The sequence below is a fragment of the Lutjanus erythropterus genome, chromosome 24 (assembly GCF_056507025.1).
Source record: "Lutjanus erythropterus isolate fLutEry1 chromosome 24, fLutEry1.hap2, whole genome shotgun sequence".
In the NCBI taxonomy this organism is placed as follows: Eukaryota; Metazoa; Chordata; class Actinopteri; order Lutjaniformes; family Lutjanidae; genus Lutjanus; species Lutjanus erythropterus.
In genome coordinates this window covers 19415001-19441731 of record NC_139340.1, presented here as the reverse complement: position 1 = coordinate 19441731, position 26731 = coordinate 19415001, and the positions used below count along the sequence as shown (strand labels likewise).

General features: G+C 42.1%; 3 protein-coding genes across 3 annotated transcripts in view; 2 read left to right on the top strand and 1 right to left on the bottom strand.

The window, feature by feature from the left end:
- Positions 1-6244: 6244 nt before the first annotated feature.
- LOC146305052 (NACHT, LRR and PYD domains-containing protein 3-like) lies at positions 6245-15728 on the top strand. Its single transcript, XM_084713257.1, has 9 exons — positions 6245-6729; positions 7465-9268; positions 9366-9539; positions 10416-10589; positions 10761-10934; positions 11599-11645; positions 11745-12366; positions 13843-14077; positions 15585-15728. Exons 1-9 carry the CDS (start codon positions 6471-6473, stop codon positions 15726-15728), a joined length of 3633 nt encoding a protein of 1210 aa, XP_084569383.1. The 5' UTR covers positions 6245-6470.
- A 2796-nt stretch (positions 15729-18524) lies between these two features.
- On the top strand, positions 18525-26297 carry LOC146305051 (pinopsin-like). Its single transcript, XM_084714102.1, has 4 exons — positions 18525-19057; positions 20692-21017; positions 22567-22800; positions 25971-26297. Exons 1-4 carry the CDS (start codon positions 18658-18660, stop codon positions 26211-26213), a joined length of 1203 nt encoding a protein of 400 aa, XP_084570228.1. The 5' UTR covers positions 18525-18657; the 3' UTR covers positions 26214-26297.
- LOC146305050 (beta-galactoside alpha-2,6-sialyltransferase 2-like) overlaps positions 24705-26731 on the bottom strand; it is a 6179-nt gene continuing 4152 nt past the window's right edge. The window contains exon 5 of the mRNA XM_084714087.1: positions 24705-25076. Within this exon, the coding sequence (XP_084570213.1) occupies positions 24829-25076 (248 nt within the window). The 3' untranslated portion in view covers positions 24705-24828. The remainder of the gene's footprint in view (positions 25077-26731) is intronic.

Here is a 26731-nt window from a genome sequence, read left to right as displayed (position 1 = left end):
TGTCCTTTAAACAATGATGAGGGTTTTTAATGCAGCGCTGCCTGAGGGGTCAAAGGTCACAGACAGTCTGTTGGTTCTCAGAGATTCTCTGGATTCTCTGAATCTTTTCATGATATTATGATTGTAGATGATGAAATCTATAAATTCCTGCAGTTTTGTGTCGACAAACTTTGTTCTTAAACTGTTGGACTGTTTTTCACAAAGTGGTGAATCTGACCCCGTCCCGTTTCCAGGACGCCCCTTTAATACCCGATCATGATCCTGTCACCTGTTTACCTGAGGAACGTTCCAAACAGCTGTTTTTGGAGTGGGACACACCTTCCACTGTTTTTTTTTTTAATTCAAGTTTTTATTAATTTGAAAGGCATGGTACATGACATACATATATTCTGGTCATACGAGAATACAAGGCACATTTATATATATATACATATATACATACACACACACATATTATATATAAATATAAATATATACATACATATTATAATATGGAGGTGGACTCCAATCCATGAAAAAAAGAAAAATAAATAAATAAATAAATAAGTAAGTAAATAATGCAGATAAGTCTTGGAGAAAAATGCGGGGAACAAACTTACAAACAAAAACATGTTGAATGTGTTTCTCTACACATCGCTCTGCAGGGACAATTAATCCCTGTACAAGTTCATGACTTTTCTTCTATTTTAATGTGAGTCCATAAACAATCCTAAGGAGACACTCTTTTCTCCTGATCACCATTAATACCACTGAGCATCCTCTCATAAGATGCTGACCTTCCACAGTTTTCTGTTGCTCCTGTCACAACCTGGAGGTCAATGAAGTCTTATCTTGTCTTGCCATGTCGAGCATCATGTCTCGTCTTATTTTGTTGCATCCTCTTGAGTCCTGAGTCCATTTATGTCGTGTCATGTCGTGTCGTGTCGTGTCTCACTCTGATGAGCCGTACAGACTCATGTCATGCTGACTCTTGTTTTGTCCTTTATTATCTTGTCTTTTGGTTTTGGATGTTGTGTTGTTTCATGTTTGCAGTTTGAAGTTATGACACCAGGAGTCTGGTTGTTTTCACTCAGGCCTGCAGTCTCATATTTCAGACACATATAAATATATATGAACCTCATCACCTCTGCTGTATGTGAACATGGTGACAAATGTGCACGAGACTCAGAGGATCAAGTTCACTATTGCAGTATGTTTGTCTCACTCAGAAGTAACTAAGTACAAATACTTTGTTACTGTACTGCAGTGGAGCGTTCAGGTGTCTGTAATTTACTCAAGTACTTTTTACTTTCACTCCCTACATTTGAACCCACATATTTCTACTGCTCACATTTTCAAAACATGCTTTTTAGTTTAGTTTTAATGAATTCAGGTGAATTATTAATTAGTTTTAATAATAAAAAAAGATGTTAAAAAAAAAAGATGAAATGTCCTTCAGAGGATGATTTTTACTTTTATACTTTGAGGACATTTTAGAGCCTGAACTTTTTCACTTTTACTGCAGTAAACAAGTTGAATTAGTAATTCTACAAGTATCTGTACTTGTACTGCAGTAAATCTCAAATTGTTAATATAAATACAGCAGCACAGTGGACGCCTGCTGGAAGTTATAAATATGTCTGTGAAGGAAAATGACAAACTCAATAAAATCTCAATCTAATTCTGACTAAATGTGTTGTGTTTAAAGTTACCCTCTATTATTCTATATAATATATATAAATATATATAAATATTTAAATAAATTATATATATACACACATATATTACATGTATTGTTGAAGGAAACTAAAGTCTGTCTGTGTTCAAACTGTGACCCACATTTCATGTGCAGCTGGTTTTCTAATCTCTCTTATCAGTCACTTCTATTTTCGACCTGAAGCCTGTGAAGAAATCAAACGCACCTCAGCACCTTCAGTCTGCAGCTGACTGACTTTCTGACAGAACACTAGAACTTCAATGTCTACAAAACATACAAAACTGTAAGATTACAGACTTTATCTGTAAATTAACAACGTAACGGGAAAATATCTTTAGTAATTTAAGCAGTGTGCGAAATTCCCGTCAATAATCGGGGGGGTGTCCTCTGTCCCCGGGGGTCTCCATCCCCCGATTGTTGCGCAATACCGATCTAAATGTTCTCACTATGCAGTGGGTCTATAACATTACAACATTTCATTTATGCAAGACAAGACAATCAGTCTATAGCCTACATGACAACACACACACACACACACACACACACACACACACACACACACACACACACACACACATACACACACACACACACACTCTCTCTCTCTTAACAATGACTGATAATCGGACAGTATTGATAAAGCAACAGTGACACAGGGGGCTTCATTGTCTAAAGTTGGATGCACGTTGATTTATAACAAGGACAAACAAAGCTGTGCATCACAATACAGACAGGACAACAACTGACACCAATGTGACGCACTGACAAGAGCAATGGACTGAATAACTGTCAGGTCAAATCTATCGGCACGCAGTCAGTACACCTGCAAATGAGAGGCTGCAGTACGATCGATCTGTGACATCATTTAACCATGAAGAGAAAATCCGATCAGACAGATACAGAACTGAACACACAGACAACAGAGCACCTCTCAAAGTGAAGCAGCACCACGGCGGACGCTGACAGACTCACTACAACAAGCCAAACATCAGACCACAACCGACCACAACACCGACACGCGCACAGTGACGCACAACCATCACTTCAATCATCACAACTGCGTCACTGCAAAGACTGAACAAACAGCCTCTTACCTGAACTTACAACACACCTTCTTGTGGTTTCCGTCCTGGTTTCCATGAAGAAGACAGACGATGTCCTGCTTTAATCCAGCTTCTGACGAATGGACCTGGTCCAGTTTGTCCAGAGGAGGTCCGTTCATGTCCACAGACAGCAGTGAAGACAGGCTGTCTGGTTGTCCGTGTTATTAACTGTGGAAAAGTCTCGTTCGCACTCAGCTGACGTGGGGAGACAGGAGCGACTTGTTATGATCAGTCTTTCCGATGTTTCCCCGGCTAGCTAGCTGAGCTAACATGTGTTAGCTAGCTGAGCTAACATGAGTTAGCTAGCTGAGTTAACACATGTTAGCTAGCTGAGCTAACATGAGTTAGCTAGCTGAGTTAACATGAGTTAGCTAGCTGAGCTAACATGTGTTAGCTAGCTGAGCTAACATGAGTTAGCTAGCTGAGTTAACACATGTTAGCTAGCTGAGCTAACATGAGTTAGCTAGCTGAGTTAACATTAGCTCAGCACCTGCTGGTCTTCAGAGAACTTCACCTTGTTCGTCTGTTCTGAGTGGAACACTGTGGTTCCTGCATCTTCATCTCTGAGTGACAGAAACACTCTGGTTTAGCTTCAGCTTATGACCAGTTATGACTTCTCACAGTGACGTCGTTCTTCTGTTTGGCGCGCACATGGCTAATTTGCATACACGCACAGGACTGGCTGGCTCCGCTTGGCAAAAAATATTTGTGAATAAATTTTTTGAATTCTGAATACAGGACATGTTGAGCTTTAAAAACATTTTATTGCCCATTAGTGACAATAAAATAGTTATTATTATTATTTATTTATTATTATTATAATTATTATTTATTTATTTATTTATTTTTTTGACAAAATGTGACACCCCCCTCTTTCATTTCCTCGCTGGGTGGAGCTAAGACGCGAGGAAAGGAACCGAATGGAGGAGACGAGGAGACCAATTTACCGAATGAAAAGCAGCCTTTGTGACGGTTGTGTTTCCTCGATCCTCGTCTCCTCTTCCTCTTTCCAGAAGTCGTTTCCCCTCCGCCATGATGAAGGATCTTCCACTTGCTTAAATGTAGCTGGAGGAGACAAGGAGCGAGGAAAGGACATATGTTACAGATACAGATGTTTCTGTAGCATTTTATTAATTCTGATTGAACCTTTATGTCCTTTGGTCTCACAAAGAGCCGCTTCAGTATTATTAGACTTATTAGGCTGCATGTTGTGAATAAAGTCAATAAAGTCAGAGATGATTACTGTGGAATCAATGTCACTTTTTAATGGACTGATCAGAGAAAATACCTGCCGTGGCGTGTTTATAGTTTCATGTACAAAGATTTATATGAAGTCAAATAAAACAGTTACATGATGAGATGTGATATAACACACCGTCATGTACCAGCAGCAGTTTGTGTTTTATTATTTCATAATAATATCAACACACATTCTCACACAGCTGTGTGAGTGTTATAATACTCATAACTAGGGCTGTCAGTTTAACGCGTTAATTAGATTAATTAATTACGCTGCAAATTAACGCGCTATAAAAAATTAACGCAATTAATCATGAGTGGCAAGTCAATTCGCAAGCATTTTAAATTTGGCCCATTGAGTTCGGCTCACGTGTGGTCCGCGGACCACACGTGAGCATCATAGTTTTTCTGTCACTGTTAGTTCTGTATCAGTTCTAAAAGCTGAAGTCTCCATGCAGAGCTGGAGTGAACAGAAGGACAGATGCTGCTGTGTGCAGCTCAGCTCTCAGTTAAAAGTCGTCACGTCGCCTCGAGTGAAATCCAGACCATAACTTTTTTCACTGATGTAACTCTGCTGTCACCATAGAAACAGATCATCAAACTTTGGTGATACAGATGTTATAAACATCTGTATCAGCAGATACAGCTGTTATAAACTGATACAGATGTTATAAACTGATACAGATGTTATCAGTAACTGTCGTCGCTTCAGACTGACGTTAAAATGAACCGAGGGTTTTTGATTTCAGTTTCGTGTCTCCGTCCTCTCGTGTCTCTGTCTGTCCTCGCTGGGAGGAGCTAATAGACGCGAATAGAAGAAGCGAGTGGAGGAAACGAGGAGACGAATTTATCGGATGAAAAGAATCCTCCCTGTTTTCCTCCACAGTTTCCTTGTGGTTCCTCAGATATTTTCTCCTTGTGAAGCTCCAGCTGCAGGTAAAGTAACACGTTTGAAATGTTTGACTCGACATGTCGTCAGTTTAGTTTCCGTCCAAACAGAAAAAGTCTGAAGTTTAAAGTGTGGAGGAAGAAACTGAAACAAGGAGCGTCGAAACTCTCCGCCATGTTGTTGATGTGGAGAAAACAGGAAGTCTTGTTTAGTGATGACATGAATAAATGAGGTGTCAGAGGTCTGAACAACTCTTCAAGCTGATCAATAATCAAATCAAACACAGTTACTCTCAATTCATCTGTAATATTTCCTGTAGGAGACGGTCGGGCTTTTATTGTGGAAGGATCGATCTAGTAACTAAGTATATTTACTCCAGTACTTAAGGTACTTGTACTTTCCTTGAGTATTTGTGCTACTTTCTTCATAGGGAGATACTTCAATGTTTATTTCTTTACATTTTGTTACTTTTCAGATTTTCAATAAAAACAAAAGATCAGTTTATAAAATCTGGTTCATTTTATACAGGAAACCAGTTCAAACTGGCTCCACCTCAGTTACATATCAATGATACGATCAGGTCATAATCTAAGAGTGACAGGAGCCGCTCTGATCAACTTTGTTCTCACACATGAAATATAATATTTGTTGCTGCCACGTCAGTTTGTCTGTATGGAGTCAGAGGAGTGTCATAAAAGAGAATAAATCTGTTAAAAATAAGAAAATAAATGTAGAAGTATAAAAAGGATTAAATCAATTATATTATATAATTAAATAAAGGAATAAACAAGTAACTAAAGATTTGGAAATATAAAGACAAAGAACAGAATATAGAAGATTCATATCAACAAAGTTTATTCATTGTTTGTTAATTTATTGCTCTATATGGTTATTTCTGTCTCAAACATCTGTATTTTTTGCATATAGGTAACTGTGTTTCTCTGTATATTTGTCATTCTCGACACACCTGTGACGCCGCCACCTGCTGCTGACTGGCTGCACCGCAGCTCCCACTGCTCTCATATCATCCTGATGTTTCTGGACTGGAAGGTGTGACGATGTGACGACTGACGGTCAGATGAACACAGACACCAGCTGTGTCTGTCAGTGGACAAAGACTCTCACCTCATCTGGATGTGACTTTTAACAGGTGAGAAGCCCGACAGGTAACAGGACACACCTTTGATGAACAAACTGTGTTTTACTGTTTGTAGGTCTGAATATTCATCAGTTCATTCACTAATGATTCGACATGTGATACTCGACGTTCTTGTACAGGTAAGCACAGGTGATTGAAGCAGGGAGGTGCAGGTGATGGAGTTTGTGTTCATCATTTACAGTTCAGTGTTGTGGTGCTTTGACTCAAACGTGACTCTCTTGAACTGAAAGAAGTGTCAGCAGAGTCCAGCTCTAACTGTGACTCTGCACACAGATACACAGCTCCTCTGTCAGCCAATCAGAACTCATGTTGCTGCTCTCATATGTTTGTGTTACAGTTTTCCTGTAAGTCAAAAAAACTGCCCGACTTTAGCGGGGAGACAAAATGACGGCAGTGAACCTTTTTCACATTCTGAAGGATTTAAGAGACGATGAATTCGAGGCGTTTAAATGGCATCTGAAGCTGCCTGATGTCCTGGACGGCTGCTCACACATCAAAGAGTCCGACCTGGAGAACGCAGTGAGACACAAAACAGTGGATCTGATGATGGGAACCTTTAAACTTGATGGAGCTTTGAAGGTCACCAAGAAGGTTTTAGAGATGATGCAGAGGAATGACCTGGTCCAGAGACTCTCAGAGACCAGCTCAGGACCACGAGGTCAGTCACACTTTATTTATTTCTGTTTCAGGGTAAAATAAAGGGTGTTGACACCTGTATAAACACAGAGGTGATGTACAGTCCAGTCTTCATTGTGATGATATTACAGGATCTCTGTGTGAAAAGGGTTTTACTCTGTGAGACAGACTGTGACTCCATTAGAACTGAGTGAAAGCAAAGGTCCTGGAAGGTATTAAAACATCTTAAATACATTTTCAAAGGTCCTGAATATTTGTCTCTTGGCTGCTGTAGACAGTAACAGAAGTTCTGACACATCTATAAACTAAAGTCTGATTGTTGTGTTGCTGCAGGAAGCTGTTTTCTTTTGCCTTTTGTTGTCAGCACCACTGGTCTTGTTGCTCTCAGGGGTCACTATCAGCTCCTGATGGCAGGGCTGAAAAAGATAAAAATAAAAAAAAAAGGCGGGGTCGCTGCTTTATCATCTGACTTAAAGTACTCCACCCACTACACTACTACACCTCTGTGAGCAAAACACACAGGAAAGAATCACAGAAGACACTGTACCATGTTTTATTCACAGAAAGGACATCACTCACATACCAACAAAACACAGGTTAGGGTTAACATGCAGTTAAAGTTTAGTCAGACACTTCTGTTACTGTTGGAAGACCATGAATACTAAACCACCACCAATGAGCAAATCTTCGAAGTCTTCACTACAGCCCTGATGATGATGATCTTTGTTGTGTGTTTGTTCAGGTGATCTTGTTGATGTTTGTCAACGTAAACTTAAATCTAACCTGAAGAAGACGTTCCAGTGTGTGTCTGAGGGGGTCGCTAAAGCAGGAAACTCAACGTTTCTGAACCAGATCTACACAGAGCTCTACATCACAGAGGGAGGGACTGCAGAGGTCAATAAAGAACATGAGGTCAGACAGATTGAAGCAGCATCCAGGAAACCAGACAGACCAGAAACACCAATCAGACAAGAAGACATCTTTAGACCTTTACCTGGAAAAGATAAACCAATCAGAAGAGTGATGACAAAGGGAGTGGCTGGCATCGGGAAAACAGTCTTAACACAGAAGTTCACTCTGGACTGGACTGAAGACAAAACCAACCAGGACATACAGTTCATGTTTCCATTCACTTTCAGAGAGCTGAATGTGCTGAAAGAAGAAAAGTTCAGCTTGGTGGAACTTGTTCATCTCTTCTTCACTGAAACCAAAGAAGCAGGAATCTGCAGGTTTGAAGAGTTCCAGGTTGTGTTCATCTTTGATGGTCTGGATGAGTGTCGACTTCCTCTGGACTTCAACAAAACTAAAATCCTGACTGATGTTACAAAGTCCACCTCAGTGGATGTGCTGCTGACAAACCTCATCAGGGGGAAACTGCTTCCCTCTGCTCGCCTCTGGATAACCACACGACCTGCAGCAGCCAATCAGATCCCTCCTGGGTGTGTTGACATGGTGACAGAGATCAGAGGGTTCACTGACCCACAGAAGGAGGACTACTTCAGGAAGAGATTCAGAGATGAGGAGCAGACCAGCAGAATCATCTCCCACATCAAGACATCACGAAGCCTCCACATCATGTGTCACATCCCAGTCTTCTGCTGGATCACTGCTACAGTTCTGGACAAAGTGTTGAAGACCAGAGAGGGAGGAGAGCTGCCCAAGACCCTGACTGAGATGTACATCCACTTCCTGGTGGTTCAGTCCAAACTGAAGAACGTCAAGTATGATGGAGGAGCTGAGACAGATCCACACTGGAGTCCAGAGAGCAGGAAGATGATTGAGTCTCTGGGAAAACTGGCTTTTGATCAGCTGCAGAAAGGAAACCTGATCTTCTATGAATCAGACCTGACAGAGTGTGGCATCGATATCACAGCAGCCTCAGTGTACTCAGGAGTCTTCACACAGATCTTTATAGAGGAGAGTGGACTGTACCAGGACAAGGTGTTCTGCTTCGTCCATCTGAGTGTTCAGGAGTTTCTGGCTGCTCTTCATGTCCATCTGACATTCATCAACTCTGGAGTCAATCTGCTGTCAGAAGAACAAACAACATCTCAGAAATCTGAAACAAGACAAGACGAATCTGCAGAGACACACTTCTACCAGACTGCTGTGGACCAGGCCTTACAGAGTCCTAATGGACACCTGGACTTGTTCCTCCGATTGCTCCTGGGTCTTTCACTGCAGACCAACCAGAATCTCCTACGAGGTTTGCTGACAAAGACAGGAAGTGACTCAAAAACCAATCAGGAAACAGCTGAGTACATCAAGAAGAAGTTCAATAAGGATCTGTCTGCAGAGAGAAGCATCAATCTGTTCCACTGTCTGAATGAACTGAATGATCGTTCTCTGGTGGAACAGATCCAACAGTCCCTGAGTTCAGGAAGTCTGTCCACAGATTATCTGTCTCCTGCTCGGTGGTCAGCTCTGGTCTTCATCTTACTGTCATCAGAAAAAGATCTGGACGTGTTTGACCTGAAGAAGTTCTCTGCTTCAGAGGAGGCTCTTCTGAGGCTGCTGCCAGTGGTCAAAGCCTCCAAGAAAGTTCTGTAAGTGAGATTTATTCATCAATAAATATACTGCAGTCTTTCATCTTGAGAAAAAATAAATAACCCACTACTTGTTTCCTTTCTGTTGTCTCTTCAGACTGAATGGCTGTCACCTGTCAGAGAGAAGCTGTGAAGCTCTGTCCTCAGTTCTCAGCTCACAGTCCTCTAGTCTAAGAGACCTGGACCTGAGTGACAACAACCTGCAGGATTCAGGACTGAAGCTGCTGTCTGATGGACTGAAGAGTCCAAACTGTAAAGTGAAAACTCTCAGGTCAGATCACGTTGTCTCAGATTGTCTCATTTTTAAAAAAGATCCTTTTAACAAAAAGAGACTCATTGTGGTTCTTGAATGGCTCCTGTCAGGATTTCAAATTATTACGGTCCAGATATTCTTTGCACTTTAAGATGTATTTTGTTTTTATTTAGACTCTCATATTGTGGGACATGAAATATGACCTCTGGCTCCGACCCACGTCAGTGATAACAGGAATCATAACGATGGTTATCAACTTGTTTTATTACCTCAGACTTTCTCTTCAGGCTCATATAAAACAGGGTGTCATGGTGTTATAATGGACAGTTATAGAGAATATGAAAAATATATTATGGCAAAAAGCAACAGTGTTGCAGCAAATAAGGCGAGAGAAGAATCCTGTCAGAAAAGGACTAATTTAATAAATGTGCTCTTAATGATGATACGGTCTGACACTGTCCCATAATGAAGGAGACGTGGACATCACTTCATCGTCTGACCAAATCAAAGTGATGGTGATGTAGCCACGTCCTTCATGACACTCAAAACTCAGACTTTACACTCAACATACCTCACTAACACATTCATCTCTCGTCATAGAAGAACCCTCTGGAGCCTGATTCCTCATTTGAAATCATGTAACTTATGATTTCTTCATGTTTTTTTGTCATGTCTCCAACATGTTTAGTGTAAAACAGCAAAGACTTACAATTTAGAATTTGATTAAACAGCATACATTCATATGTATATATATATATATATATATATATATATATATATATATATATATATATATATATATATATATGTATATATATATATGTATATCGGTGTGTGTATATACTTATTGCAAAAGTATTAAGAGTAAAGTCTGTTTCATTATTTCCTCTGCAGACTGAGTCACTGTGACGTCTCACAGAGAAGCTGTGAAGTTCTGTCCTCAGTTCTCGGCTCACAGTCCTCTAGTCTGAGAGACCTGGACCTGAGTAACAACGACCTGCAGGATTCAGGACTGAAGCTGGTGTCTGAAGGACTGGAGAGTCCAAACTGTACTCTGGAAACTCTCAGGTCAGATCAAGTCACCGTTTGTCTTCAATGACTCGAGCTGCTTCCTTAAACTATAATCTGCTGTGTATTAAATATAAATCTTTCTCTCATGAGGGACATTGAATATCAGTGTCTTCCTCAACCCTCACAGCATCTTCAGATTAAGTGATGTGTTGTTTTGTGTGTTTGCAGCCTGTCAGGTTGTCTGATCACAGAGGAAGGCTGTGCTTCTCTGGCCTCAGCTCTGAGCTCCAACCCCTCCCATCTGAGAGAGCTGGACCTGAGCTACAATCATCCAGGAGACTCAGGAGTCCAGCTTCTGTCTGCTGGACTAAAGGATCCACACTGGAGACTGGAGACTCTCAGGTATGAAGAGGCCTGCTGCAGCCACAGACAGTCAGTCTGATAGAGGAGGAGCTGCAAACACTCATCATTCACAAAACTCAACTGACATTTATCGTTTACAGCAAAGTATGTTTTGTTACTTCCAGTCAAAATATCAAACCACGCCCACTGATGAACTGATATGTAAATATATACACATATATACTTGTGGTTCGTCGCTTAGCTCTGATAGCACAGGCCAGAGGTTCCAGTGCCAAAATATAAACTGACCGGTGAAACTGAAACCAAAATCAGCAACTTCCTGTGGGACCAGCAGGCGCACATCAAACATTTGCCTCAATAAGTCAGCATCCACAAATCTGATTGGCTCACAATAAAAAGTGTCTTATACTTAACAAACATCACAGTTTGTTGTCATCTGAGTCAGAAGCTGTGAGTGAGACTCCATCAGACAGATCAACACCAAACCACAGTAACATGAACATGATGCTGTTTGCATCACAGGCTGGTTTTGTGAGACTTGTGAGGTTTTGGAGGGAAACAGTCTGGAGTCGGTGTCACTTTCGTCCTCTTTCACTCTCAGTGTCGGAGGTGAGGAGCTTCAGGGGCAGCAGGGACACGTTGTGTACATGTGTATGAGAGTGAAAGAGGAAGTGCTGCTCTGACCCTCCTCTCCTCCTTTCAGGGTGGAGCCTGCTGGAGTCCGATGGTTGAGACCAGGTCTGAGGAAGTGTAAGTGTGAAAACATCATCATTCACATCTGTGATGTCATCATCAAACACATGATCCATCAATAACTGCAGCTGTGTTGTGTCTCCTTCTCTCCATCAGATTCCTGTGAACTCACAGTCGACACAAACACAGTACACAGATTCATCAAACTGTCTGATGACAACAGGACGATGACACGTGAGCAGAAGGAGGAGCTTCAGTCGTATCCTGATCGTCCAGACAGATTTGAGGGGGAATGGGCTCAGCTGCTGTGTAGAACTGGTCTGACTGGTCGCTGTTTATGGCAGGTTGAGGAGAGAGGAAGAGTTTCTATATCAGTGAGTTACAGACGAATCAGCAGGAGAGGAGACAGAGAAGACTGTGGGTTTGGACGGAATGATCAGTCCTGGAGTCTGGACTGTTTTAATGGTAGATTTTTAGCTCGTCACAATAAGAGAGAAACATCCATCTCCTCCTCCCTCTCCTCCTCCTTTATCTACTCCACCTACTTCTCCTCCGTCCTCTCAGCTATGGCCAGTATAGTAGCAGTGTATGTGGACTGTCCTGCTGGCTCTCTGTCCTTCTACAGAGTCTCACGTGGTGATGACAAACTGATCCACCTCCACACCTTCAACACCACGTTCACTGAAACTCTTTATCCTGGATTTGGACTCTGGTCTGATTCCGCAGTGTGGCTTTTGCAGGACAGACAGCGTCCTCTGGAGGACGGACGGCGTCCTCTGTAGGACAGACGGCGTCCTCTGGAGGACGGACGGCGTCCTCTGTAGGACGGACGGCGTCCTCTGGAGGACGGACGGCGTCCTCTGGAGGACGGACGGCGTCCTCTGTAGGACAGACGGCGTCCTCCTGTAGGACAGACAGTGTCCTCCTGTCACAGACAGATCAGTTGAGTCTGTACAGGATCACAGTCTCATCAATCTTTCAGCTCATCAATGAACTTTGTCCAAACTGATTCAAAGTGACGTCAAAGATTCATGGTTCACGTTGTAAACTTGTTCCACTTCCTGTCCTTTAAAGATGGACGCTGTGATCATTCAGCTGTGACTTGGACCTTCTGTCATGTGACGTTTTGTTTCATCACAATAAAAGCCTCATGCCACCGTGTGGACAGTCACCATGAATGTGACAGCTGTTTTTTTTTACTTGATGATCCAGCAGCAGTTTTTCTTTATATGAAATGTTTATTGTGACTTATATGACTATTAATCACTGAACTATTTTATGTGATTTGCAAACTGAAAATCAATAAATGTATTGTTTAAAAATGACACAATTCCTGTGTTTTTTACTTTTATTGTGTTTAGTTTATCTGCACATGGTCATAAAACTAATAAAAACTTATTAATATATTGTACAGGAGAGATTGGAAACCAAAACAGTATTATGAAAATGACTCCCCTATAAATAACAATGGTCAAACTGTCAGGACTAATAATACTGCATGCATTAATAATTAACTGCAGTAATAATCTTTTAAGATTCTTAGTTTTTAACAACAAACCCTAAATAAAAGCAGTCTTCATCATCGTCACGTGGTCAAACTGAGTAACATGTACATTAAATCACTCCTCGTGTGTGAGGAGACAGAAGACGACATGTGGAGACTCAGTTTGGCTGCAGGGAAGAATTTCACACTTGAGACAATTAAAAGTTCCTGCTGGGAACCATCTGATGTCCAGACTGACCGTCCACTGCATCATTCAAATACCTGAGAACATCCATGGATCAACACAAACAAAAACATTTAAACATCGATTCTGAATTGAAACATTTCATCTGAACTTTTTAAATATGCAGATGTAACACATAAAAAATGTCCTGCGTTGTTTGTCAGTCCCTCCAGGATTTCAAGGCCCTTTTTGGGAATATTAATATAATATTTCGCAATTAAATTGTGGGACAAGAGGAAGTGATAAAGAAAGTGACTTTTCCGGTAAAAGTGATTAAAGATCAAAGGGAATTTGGGGATCGTCACAAAAAGGCAACATATTTTTGGAGCTCAAACTCAGTCGGCATAAATAAAATAACACTGATGTGATCTTTGGACCCAAAAGCAGCACTCTGGAAATCTGGGACAGTTGATACTGATCTTTATTTCCACACAAGCAGAACAGGAACTTGAGCTGACAAGGAAACACAGGTAACAGTTTGTTCTTCAGGCTTGGAGTCCAGACTGTCTCTGGGTGTCTGACTCCAGGAACGGGTCGAGCCAAACCTGGACGCGGGACCGAGGGAGAAGACGTGAGTCCTCGGACCCGAACAGTTCTGCTCTCTCACAGCCAGGAGTGACAGAGAGGGGCTGGAGGCAAGGACGACGAGGCGAGGGACCCGAAACCAGAAGAGCAGGCGAGGAGCGTGCAGCCGGGAGGCCGGCGCCCGGCGGACGGGCCGGACAAGCCGAAGCAGAACGCGTGGACGGGGACAGAAGGCTGGTAAGTTTATCAGGGGACAAACAGGGTGGACAACAGGACATCAGGCAGGTAATGAGGGCTGGAAAGTCTGGCATGGCCGCAGTAGAACAAACTGGAGGACTGAGAGTCCTGGAGAGGCTTTATACTGGGCTGACTGGGAATGAGCTGCAGCTGTGACCACAGGTGAGTGGAGGTGGGCTGATGAGGTGGGCGTGGCCGACAGGTAGAGTGGAAAATTACTGAAGCAGAGGGACAGGAGGGAAACTGGAGCTGTGACACAGTATCTGTGGAAAAATAAAAAAATATTGATGCAAAAAGTGGTGAAACTCGGGATGATTGGTCAGATTTCTGGAAACGTGGAGTTTGAAAAAAACAAAATTTCAATGCTGCGCAGAATGAATGAGGATTGGCTGAATTTGCATGAACTGTTCCTGGATTATACGACATCCAATGAGATTCCTTTTACATTTGCTGCTCACATGTTTCGATATAGTTAAGTAGTATTATCAGCAATATGTACTTAAAGTATGAAAAGCAAAAGTGATCCTGAAAGATTATTTCTTATTTTAAAATGGATGGAAAATAAGATGGAAAATAAAATCCAGTGAATCATAACAATAAAAAATAAAGTAGTATATAAAATACATCAAATGCATAAAGATCAAGTAAAATACAACATTTTAGAAGAAGTGCAGCAGAACAAAACAGCAAAGTACAAAAGAGAATTGAAGTACATGTTAACATAAAGCATAAATCCCAGCAGAGCTTCAACCTGATTGGCCCAATTAGAAACACACCTGAAAACACCTGTGAGGTATAAGATGATCAAAGAAACTTCTGCAGTGAAGAAAACAGTAGAACGTCTACAAGCAGAACATAGAACACATGATAGAAACACAAGAACAAGTGGAGTACTTTGATAAAGTGGGACACAAAAACTTTACAGATGATTTGTGGATTAATATTTATAATAAATGAATAATATAGAAATATGTAGTGGTCGTTTATCCTGCAGCAGACGACTTAAAGAACCGAAGATTAAAACATTATTTATCTCTGGGGCAAAGTTACTAACATGTACTCGAATATAATCCATGTAATATAATAAACCCTGAGCCACAGAGCTGCACTTCACTTCAACATGTTTCAGACAGAGTCGTGATATTTTTCTTCTCCGCAGGAGGAAAACTAAACACGACAGTGACACATTTACTACTAACAAAATAATGATCAGATTTTTTTGTGTTGCGTCTTCGTGATTTAAAAACATCTAAAGGAGGTCAAAGTCGAGTGAAAGGCGGAGCTTCTCTCAGACGAGCCTGCAGGAAGGTTTTCACACTTCCTGTTGAGACGAGCGACGCCTCAGCTGGTTGATAAACACAACATCTGTATTTAGATGATGATGATGATGATGATGATGGTGATGATGAAGCCTGAGGGACGCTGCACTCAGCCTGACCTTCACACTCACTGTGATTCAGCTTTTATTCTGAAAGTCCACACTAATACTTGTTGTTGTGTCGGTCAGAGCAGACGGATGGCGCCCCAGCTGGGGGCCTCAGGCAGCGACGACGGCCCCCGATCAGGCCAACGGGTTCCTGAACACACTACGGAGGTCCAGGAGGAACATCTGGCACAGCAGCTGTTCAGCTGTGGATGCTGCAGTTCATGAACACGAGATATGATGAGAAGTTATGTTTAATATCATTTAACATGCTGAGGTTCGTGTTTCAAACAACATCCTGTTAAATGAGACAAAGAGGAAATGAGGTTTGTCCAAAATTTAAAATATTTCACTTTGTCTCTAAATATTTCAAGAATATTTCAAAAGTCAAAATATTTTTACTAATGGATCATTTATTTATCAAACAAACCAAAGTATTTTTTGAACAGTTTTATTTGATGAATGAACGTTGATGCTTCCTGTTTATGTTTCAGAGGCTGGAGGCGGACCTCTCCTTCTGGAGGGACCAATGGCGTTCCTCCGATGAGAGACGTCAGCATCACTACGACGAGAACACGGAGCTGACATCAACTACGACTATTATTGATCTGGGATTATTGATTATCACCTCATCACCCGGTCGTCACATGATCTGATTTGTTGTAAAATGAGCAGTGATGTGGCCAAAGACACTGAAAGACTCTCCTCTCTGATTGGTCCGTTAAGAACTGGAGCATCATTCAAACGTTTCACCTGATGGTTCACAAAAGTTTTAATAATCAATAAAATACATGTTGTGAAATCAGAAAGTTAACATTGTTCATTATTATTATTATTATTATTATCATTATTATTATTATTTATTTACATAATTATTGTTATTGTATTTGTTTTAGAACAATTTATTGTCTAATTCACTAAATGGACTTTGGTTTAGTTATTGTTGTATTAAAGTTATTGTCAAAAAATAAAGTAGAACATTTTAATCTCAAAATGATTTACAAATTAAATTTGGCTGCTCTCAGCTTCCGTACTCTTCAGATTAACTGCAGACACTGACATCTGTTTTTGAGGCTCTGAAACCTCCTGAGGCTGAAACACTCGTGTCAAGACAAACATCTGGATCAAATCACAGCTGTTCAATCTTCTTCTGCAGTTTGTCTTCAGGGGACAAACAGAAAGATAAAAAGCTAAAAGGACACGGGTCACACAAACCCTGTGGTTTGACTTTCAGGAGGTGATGTCACAGGAAATGTGATCTTCAGGATGTCCTGTCAGCATGATGTCACTGAGGTTTCAGGATTTAAAGATTCAGTATCACACTGAAATGCAACACTTTCTGTTATTATTAGACACAAACACACAGGAGACAGGAAGACGACCTACACACTCCGTCTGTCTTCAGGTCCATTTGTCCTCTGGGTTCTAGAGTTCTGTGGTCTGTTTAGATTGGTACCAACGGTTCTTAGATTCATTTTGGATTTTGGATTGGTTCTGAGCGTCTTCGGGTCTTTTTCAGACAGTGAATGATTGTCCTCACGTTCACTGTCCTGTTCTGAGTGTCTGTGGATCCACTGTGATTTATTTCATGGACGTGTCCTCTGTGATTTCATGAATTAATTTTATTATAATTTTAGGATCAAAATAATGAAGAGATTCAACTAAAACGGGTCGATTCTGTAACTGATGAAAACATGAAGTATATTTTAGAATAAAACTTTAGAAATGTTAAGGTTGTAAATAAAGAACGTAGATAAATGGAGGTTCTGCTGCGGTGATGAGGTGATGATCCGGGGACGGAGGGGTCCAGATGCTGGAGGTGGTGACAGCTGTGGTCTCCAGATGCAGCTCCTCCGGGACGTCGGCCATGTTGAGCGTCTTCTCCTTCACTGAACGCCGCTGATACTTCAGGGAACAGATGCAGAGTGGTACATTTGAATGTTCTTCATCAAAGTTCAGCTTGTTCTGATGGAACCAAAGGGCTTTTTCCTGCTGCGCGACAGGTTTCTGAAAAGAAAACTATTATTTTAAATGACTTCATTACTTTAAAAAAAAAGAGGCGGGCTTCACTCCAGCCTCCATTTTTAAATCCTGTATCAGGCAAAGGTGACAGAATTTGTCACAATAAAAGCATTTAATTTGAAAGTAGTAACAAACACGTTATTTGAATGTTTGAGTTTAATATTTGACAGAAAGCGGCTCAGGATCCAACAGGTGATCAGAACAGGTGTGTTTGTCCCCAGGTGAGTTTCCTGTAAACTATCTACTTTCACCACTAACTACTTTTTTATTTTAAAATGTAAAATATGAAATTTATTACTGAAACAAATCAAACTAAACTTTAAAAAAAAAAAAAATTTTTTATCTTTTAATCAAAATCACAGTGAAGTGATTTTACAGAGCTGCATACACTCCCAGCATGCACCTGGGCTGTTTGTCACAGGGGTGATGAATATTTCAAATCTTGGCCTCAACTGTTTTTTTTTATTATTTTATTTTTATGTTGTTTAAATTGAAGTAGAGACCAGAGACTGTGGTCACGTTTCTGAGATTTAAAACATCTCAGATATGTTGTGTTTTTTTTTTTTTTCAAGCTTCTGTGGAAAAACTGAATTGTGAAATGTGACGCAGATCAGGACTTTTTGTTTTTTTCAGGTGGAGTTTGGTGGTTTTTAACCTGCTGGTTTTTGTTTCCATGAAGGACTTCTTCTTCCTCCTCCTCTTCCTCTTCCTCCTCCTCCTCTTCTTCTTCTTCTTCTTCTTCTTCTTCTTCTTCTTCTTCTTCTTCTTCTTCTTCTGCACACGACTCGTCTAAGGCCAGCTGCCCCGTCCCCCTCCCTCCCTCCTCCTGTGTGTGTGTGTGTGTGTGTGTGTGTGTGTGTGTGTGTGTGTGTGTGTGTGTGTGTGTGGTGGTGGGGGGGGATTTAAAGCAGAGCGCGTGGAGCGGAGCGTTATTCCGACTGCACGCGAGGGAGACACAAACTCACCTGAATCAGTCGATTATTGATCTGTTATCGATCTGTGCGCACGGTGGGACGATGTCGCTGCAGGACTCTTCTTCTTCTCCTCCATCAGTCTGACTCTTCTTCTTCTGCTTCTTCATCAGGCGGACTCTCCTCCTCCTCCTCCTCCTCCTCCTCCTCCTCTTCCTCACCATATGAACTCCACCAGTTGCTGTTTACGCTCACCTGTCCGCGTGCGCTCCACACCGGTCCGCGCCATGCTGTCGGACCGAAGCCATGTGAACGTATCATCCAACCCGTGGTCCGTGGAGCAGGACTCTGGCCGCCTGTCGCTCGGCGCGCACCGCGTGGTGTCGGTGTTCCTGGGTTCCATCATGGTTCTCGGGTTCTTCAACAACCTGCTGGTTCTGGTTCTGTTCTGCCGCTTCCGGACGCTGCGGACTCCCGTCAACGTGCTGCTGCTCAACATCAGCGTCAGCGACCTGCTGGTGTGCGTCTGCGGCACGACGCTCAGCTTCGCGTCCAGCGTGCGGTGCCGCTGGCTGTACGGCCGCCGCGGCTGCATGTGGTACGGCTTCATCAACTCGTGCCTGGGTGAGTACAAGTACACAAGTGTAGTACTGCAGTACTGTGACTCTGACCTTTTATCTCATAATTTTCATTTTTTCGAATAATCTTGAGATTTATGTAATAATACTTTTTTAAAGCACCGTCTCATAATTATGACTTTTTAAAATATTTTCTTGAATCTCATAATTATTTCATTTTTATCTTTTATGTATTTTATATCATTTTTTATCTTTAATGTTTCCATCTCGTTTTATCTTGTTTTTCGTTTTGTTTCATCTTATGTTATTTTTCCTCAATATGTCTTTTTCATCCTGTTAAATGTTTACGTTGTTTATTTATATTTTTCCTCGTTATGTCTCTTATGATGTTTTTCATCTTGTTTCATCTTGTTTTGTCTATTACATTCATTTTCCTTGATATTTCCGTTACAGCCTTTTCACTGATTCATCCTTGACATCGTCGTTCTGATATTTCAATATAAGCGCAGGTCATGGAATAATTGAATTTTAAATACCTAAGAAAAGTTTCTGCTCATGTTTGTCCTGCAGACACTGAAAATTCAGAAGTGTGTTTTTGTCTGCAAATGAGAGAGAACTTGTCGTTGGTTTTAAATTTGATTGCTTAATAAAAATCAGGGGTATCAGGGTACCTGGAGGGGGGTCATTACTAGAGACTAAGATACTGAATGAGAATCAGAACTTTAACACAACCAATAATAAACCAAAATACAACTTGATAAATGAGTTCATCACTGTGCTGCCTTCAAAATAAGAGCTTCCCAGCAGCATCATCCAGATCTAAACATCTGTGAAGAAGACTTTGATCTCTGAGAATCATTTGATTATGATGAAAGTTTTTAGTGTTTTTAGTTTTAAAGGATTAATTACAATAAGACATCCTGAGCTACTGGATCAGACAGCTGAACCTGAGCAGGGATGAAGGACGAAAATATTCTAAATAAAACAAACAGGAGGATCTTTGTCTAACTGTTCATGTTGTGCTGCTGATTCTGTCCACAGCAGTTCATCATCTGCGTCTCTTCACTAGAATCATGTGGACTGACGTCTCCTGTAGGTGAGACATTTATCAATAAGACGCTCATAAGCTCCACCTCAAATAATCCAAACTATCCCTTTAACCTGCAACACAACTGACAGTGAACAAAAAAATAATACAACAATAATAAACTTCATGGCGTCAACGTTAACGGTGGAAGGTGGACTCACCTGAAGACCAGAGTCCACCTGCAGACATCTGTGTGATCAAACACAAAAGAAATAAGGTGATCAGTGTTTTTTTGTCTGTGAAAATAACAAGAATAATAACAATAATAACAATAATAATAATAATATCATTACCATGATCATTATTTGTTTCTCTAAAAGAAGTTGTAACAAGATGACAAAGACAAAAAAAGATGAAAAACATGTAAAAAGATGTAACAAGACAAAAAAAAACCTAACAAGACATATAATGATGTAAGAAGATTCAAAAGACAAAACAAGACAAGAAAGACACAATGAGACAAATTTTCATAACTAGATGAGAAGATTTCTGTCCTTAAATCACAGACTTTTGTTTTTTACTTTTAATGTGTACTAAGTACCGAGTACTTCCTCACCTTCTCCAGCATGTCTTCCTCTTGTTGTCTCTGTCAGGGATCGTGTCTCTGGTGTCTCTGGCCGTCCTGTCCTATGACCGCTACAGTACTCTGATGGTGTACAACAAACGCGCCCCAGACTACAGGAAGCCCCTGCTGGCGGTGGGGGGGTCCTGGCTGTACTCTTTGGCGTGGACAGTACCCCCCCTGCTGGGCTGGAGCAGTTATGGTCTGGAGGGCGCCGGGACGAGCTGCTCGGTCACATGGACCGAGAAATCCTCAGGCTCTCACTCGTACATCATCTGTCTGTTCATCTTCTGTCTCGGGCTGCCTGTCCTCATCATGGTTTACTGCTACGGTCGGCTGCTCTACGCTGTCAAACAGGTGGGTCACATGGTCAGACAGGTGGGTCACATGGTCACATGGTCAGACAGGCGGGTCACATGGTCAGACAGGTGGGTCACATGGTCAGACAGGTGGGTCACATGGTCAAACAGGTGGGTCACATGGTCAGACAGGCGGGTCACATGGTCAGACAGGCGGGTCACATGGTCAGACAGGCGGGTCACATGGTCAAACAGGTGGGTCACATGGTCACATGGTCAGACAGGCGGGTCACATGGTCAGACAGGTGGGTCACATGGTCACATGGTCAGACAGGCGGGTCACATGGTCAAACAGGTGGGTCACATGGTCAGACAGGTGGGTCACATGGTCAGACAGGCGGGTCACATGGTCAGACAGGTGGGTCACATGGTCAGACAGGCGGGTCACATGGTCAGACAGGTGGGTCACATGGTCACATGGTCAGACAGGCGGGTCACATGGTCAGACAGGTGGGTCACATGGTCAAACAGGTGGGTCACATGGTCAAACAGGTGGGTCACATGGTCACATGGTCAGACAGGCGGGTCACATGGTCAGACAGGTGGGTCACATGGTCAGACAGGCGGGTCACATGGTCAGACAGGCAGGTCACATGGTCAGACAGGCAGGTCACATGGTCAGACAGGCGGGTCACATGGTCAGACAGGCGGGTCACATGGTCACATGGTCAAACAGGTGGGTCACATGGTCACATGGTCAGACAGGCGGGTCACATGGTCAAACAGGTGGGTCACATGGTCAGACAGGCAGGTCACATGGTCAGACAGGCGGGTCACATGGTCACATGGTCAGACAGGCAGGTCACATGGTCAAACAGGCGGGTCACATGGTCAAACAGGTGGGTCACATGGTCAGACAGGCAGGTCACATGGTCAGACAGGCGGGTCACATGGTCACATGGTCAAACAGGTGGGTCACATGGTCACATGGTCAGACAGGCGGGTCACATGGTCAAACAGGTGGGTCACATGGTCAGACAGGTGGGTCACATGGTCAGACAGGCGGGTCACATGGTCAGACAGGTGGGTCACATGGTCACATGGTCAGACAGGCGGGACACATGGTCAGACAGGCGGGTCACATGGTCAAACAGGCAGGTCACATGGTCACATGGTCAAACAGGCGGGTCACATGGTCAGACAGGCGGGTCACATGGTCAGACAGGTGGGTCACATGTTCACATGGTCAGACAGGCGGGTCACATGGTCACATGGTTAGACAGGCAGGTCACATGGTCAAACAGGTGGGTCACATGGTCACATGGTCAAACAGGTGGGTCACATGGTCACATGGTCAGACAGGCGGGTCACATGGTCACATGGTCAGACAGGCAGGTCACATGGTCAAACAGGTGGGTCACATGGTCACATGGTCAGACAGGCGGGTCACATGGTCACATGGTCAGACAGGCAGGTCACATGGTCAAACAGGTGGGTCACATGGTCAGACAGGCGGGTCACATGGTCAGACAGGCAGGTCACATGGTCAAACAGGTGGGTCATGTCAGGTGGTTCTGATAGTTTTTGCCCTGTGTTTTGCCTTTCAGGTGGGTCGGTTCAGGCGGACAGCGGCTCGTCGCAGAGAGTTTCACATCCTGTTCATGGTCGTCACCACAGTGGTGTGTTACCTGCTGTGCTGGATGCCATACGGGGTCGTCGCCATGATGGCCACCTTCGGCAGGCCAGGAGTCATCAGTCCCGTTGCCAGCGTCGTCCCGTCGATCCTCGCCAAGAGCAGCACCGTCATTAACCCCGTCATCTACATCCTCATGAACAAACAGGTGAATGAATCTGCCATCCGTCGTCAGGTGGTAGATTCTCAGACAGACGCACAAATAAATAAATAAATAAATAAATAAATAAAAAACAAAAACAAAAAAATACATTACCATCCAGTGTTAATTTTGTTGACGAAAAATTTTCGTCATACTTATCGTCAACGACCTTTTTTTTCTGACTAAAACGAGACGATAACTAAATAAAAATTCATTCACGAGGACTAAGACGATGACGAGGTGTATTGACATTTTCGTCATCGAATAAAAACGAGACGGAAATGTCTGCCAGAGACGAGATCCAATCACAACTAATTTCGTTTGTGGAAGGTAATGATGATTTAGGAAGAGGCGGGAGGAGTTGGGAAGAGAACCAATCAGAGCGACGTGGTAAGGAAGTTAGTACACACTTTGAACTAGTCTGAGACTGACCTGGGAACGTATACAACTAACGTGTTTCAGACGGACGACAACAGAATGTCAACAGCTGGGAGGAAGAGGAGAGAAGATATGTGGACAAATTTTACATTTGATGTGAAGGAAAACAAGACGTTGTGTAAAAAGTGTAGCGCGAGGATTACCAGCAAAAATACGACAAACTTTAAGAGACATTTACAGTCAAGTCGTCCTGAAATCCACACGCAGGTCAGCACGTTAAGCAACGGATGGGGACGAATGGAACACGTTCCACACAGTCGGAGTTTATTTTTCCACAACATACAACTCACTGGACGTTATCCCGTTTATTACACGGCTTACGGGTGAAATATTAAATTTGAGACGTGATGTTCGTCAAAATATGACTTTTATCCATTACTCAGCGTATTACCCTTTACATACTTATTAGTCGACTAAATCTACTGTAGTTTTCGTCGACTATAATCTTATGATATTTCGTCAACTAAAACTAAAACAATTTAGATGACTAAATTAACACTATTACCATCAGAAATATGTAATGAGAAAAGAAAATTAATTTAAAAAATAATAATAAATTAAGGGGGAAAAAATTAAATTAGAGGCTAAAGTAAGATTTAAATTAACTGTTAAGTACATTTTATTCAATAATCAAAGTGAAACTTTTTTGTTATCTTTCAGCAGAAAACAAAAAGAAAATAACCATATAAGGTCATAATAAAAGACTAAAAAAGACATGGTGGTGAGCGTCTGATCTGTGGTTCTGGTTCTAAGGCTGGTTATCGTAGATGCTAATGTTAGCAACCTTTGGACAGGTGAGGTCGAAGCTGGTTGTGAGTTTAAGTAGAAAACCTGGTTTTTCCTGGAGGAGAGTTATCTGCTCTGAATCACCATGGCAACAATAAAATCAGATGTGACGAAAGAAAAAAAAACAAGATGTGGAGTAAATGAATAAATCAACAGTGGATTTGACTTTTTACTGGATAAATTATAAATAAAGCCATTTCTGTTGCTGATGATTATTTTTATTTAACATATTTTTACAACAAAGTGAGAAGTTCAGGTTTATTCAGTTATTTGTGGGACTGGACCTGAAAACTCACTGTTTGACACTCAAGTTTCAGGGTTCAACCCTGTAACTCGTCCAGAAGACATTCTGGCAGCGTATCGAGTCTTTTATGAGCAGCAGGTCAACGTACAGCTGCTTTCTGTCACAAAGAGACAGGAAGCAGATTCCTGTTGTTTCCTCAGAGAGCAGCTGAAGACAGAAAGAACTGACTGAATCAACTGACAAAGATCCTTTCAGTCCTGTTCATTAACAGACGTGTGCAACAATACAGCAGGTGTGAGAGAACAGAGAACGTGTTGACACATAAATCAGTGACAAACTGGACTTTTGAGTAAAAGTTATTTGTGTTCATCAACATTATGGCATAAACAAGAAAGAGACGGTGATGGTTTCTAGAAACTCTGTTAACAGTTTAAATAAAATTTAGATTTACTGAATCAAAATGATGGTAAAACTTCAAAAAACATCAAAAGTATGACGTCAAAACTGTGAGGACTTAAGAGAGGATGTGAACCGTCCTGACCCCCCCTCGGTGTGTCAAACCTGGATCATGACCCACACTGGACCGTCCTGAACCCTCTCAGCGTGACCTTGCCCTTGGTCCTGAGTTGGTCTTGGTGACCCTCATTGAGCCTCTGGATCAGCAGCTTCTCGTACAGCAGAGGATGATAGGCTCCCAGCGTACAGGCGGCGTCATGGTAACGCTCGTAATAATGGCACAGGTCGGTTCGACGGACAGATGGGATGAACTCGTACACACTGACCTCATGACAGAGTGACATCATCAGCAGGATACCTGACAGACAGACAGGAGGATATGACATCATCATTATGTCATTAGACCACGACATATCATATTTATAAAAAAAACACTATATGGTGGCCATTAGAACCCCCTTAATGATAGCTGCAGTCTCCTAAGGGACGTCTAGAACCTTCTCAACATCCACCAAAACTCAGAATGTTCTATAGAACCCCCTCAGTGACCACTAGAACCTTCTAAGCAACTCCTAGAATCTCCTTAATGGTCTCTACAACCTTGTAAATGGCCTTGAGAACCTTCTAAACAGTCACCTGAACTCATAAAGTACTACAGAACTTTCTCAGTGATCAATAGAACGTACTAAGTGACTCCTAGAACCCCATTAATGATCTCTTTAACCTCTTTAAAGACCTCTAGAACCTTCTCAACAGTCACCAAACCTCAGGAAGTGCTATAAAACATCCTCAGTGAACACTAGAATCTCCCCAATGATCTCTACAACATCCTAAAGAACCTCAAGAACCTTCTCAACAGCCATCAAATCTCTCTTCAATAACCACTAAAATCCACTAAAAGACCCATAGAATGTCCTACAGGGACCATCTCAGTGACCACTAGAACACCTTAGTCACCACAAAAAACCATCAAAAGAATCCTAGAACCGTCCTTAGAATAATGTTCTCCTATGTGAGTGAAAGTAAAACTCAGTGTTTAGTGTGTTTGTAAACTTGGACCCACAAATAAATACATCAAAAATTAAAATTCTTAAAAATAAAAAACAAAGTAAAGAACAGAACATTAGAAAATAAAGAAACTAGAAAAGATTGGTTGAAGCTGTAGATCAGATCATTTCAGAGGCAGGCTGTTTAATGTTGATTAATAATCAATATTGTATTGATCAGGACTGTTTGCTTGTGTGTTCCTCAGTTCTACCACTGCTTCCTGATCCTGTTTCACTGTAAACACCAGCTGACGGAGAACGGACACTCCTCCATGCCGTCAAAGACCACCGTGGTCCAGCTCAACCGCCGACTGTGTGACAGCAGCCCGGCCGCCACCGGACACGCCGCCGTCGGCCCCACGCCGCTCACCGAGCCGCCCAACATGGAGGGAACCAGCACCGCCGTGTCCGACAGAGGCGACACTGCTCAGCCAGCAGAGAGCTCCTGAGACCGACCCGCCCCTTCCAGTCTTCTTCAGAGACGTCCCTGATTATTTCAGACAGACGATGCTGAGACACATTGTGGACGTGTTCCAACATTGTGGACGTGTTCCAACATTGTGGACGTGTTCCAACAGCGTGTCTTCATATAGAAGAGTTCAGGTAGTAGACTGACCCGCCCGCCTGCGGTCCAGATCTGTCTCCTTCACTTCAACAGTTTCTGTCCTCAGTTTGATGAAACACAGAAACATTCTGAATGAATGAATGATTTCTCCATAATTAATTATTACATTCATCAAATAATGCAGACGTGACTGTAAACATTAAAAATGCAGGTCTAATGTATCAAAAATAAATTACATTTAAACATGTAAACAATATTTAAAGATGTGGATAAACAACAACAACAACAATAGAATCCTAACTATAATTTTCTCATCATAAATCAAACCTGGTGTGTTTACACTGGACACACAACAGGAGTGTCATCAGAGGAGCTTTCAGTCACGTCTCATGGTCTTCATCA

Excerpts from the sequence above, each read along its gene's own strand:
- LOC146305052 (XM_084713257.1), top strand. The coding sequence starts at position 6,471 with ATGACGGCAGTGAACCTTTTTCACATTCTGAAGGATTTAAGAGACGAT. Across the intron at positions 6,730-7,464 it reads CCAGAGACTCTCAGAGACCA|GTGATCTTGTTGATGTTTGT; the intron begins GCTCAGGACCAC and ends GTGTTTGTTCAG. Across the intron at positions 9,540-10,415 it reads TGTAAAGTGAAAACTCTCAG|ACTGAGTCACTGTGACGTCT; the intron begins GTCAGATCACGT and ends TTTCCTCTGCAG.
- LOC146305051 (XM_084714102.1), top strand. The coding sequence starts at position 18,658 with ATGAACTCCACCAGTTGCTGTTTACGCTCACCTGTCCGCGTGCGCTCC. Across the intron at positions 19,058-20,691 it reads CTTCATCAACTCGTGCCTGG|GGATCGTGTCTCTGGTGTCT; the intron begins GTGAGTACAAGT and ends TGTCTCTGTCAG. Across the intron at positions 22,801-25,970 it reads ACATCCTCATGAACAAACAG|TTCTACCACTGCTTCCTGAT; the intron begins GTGAATGAATCT and ends TGTGTTCCTCAG.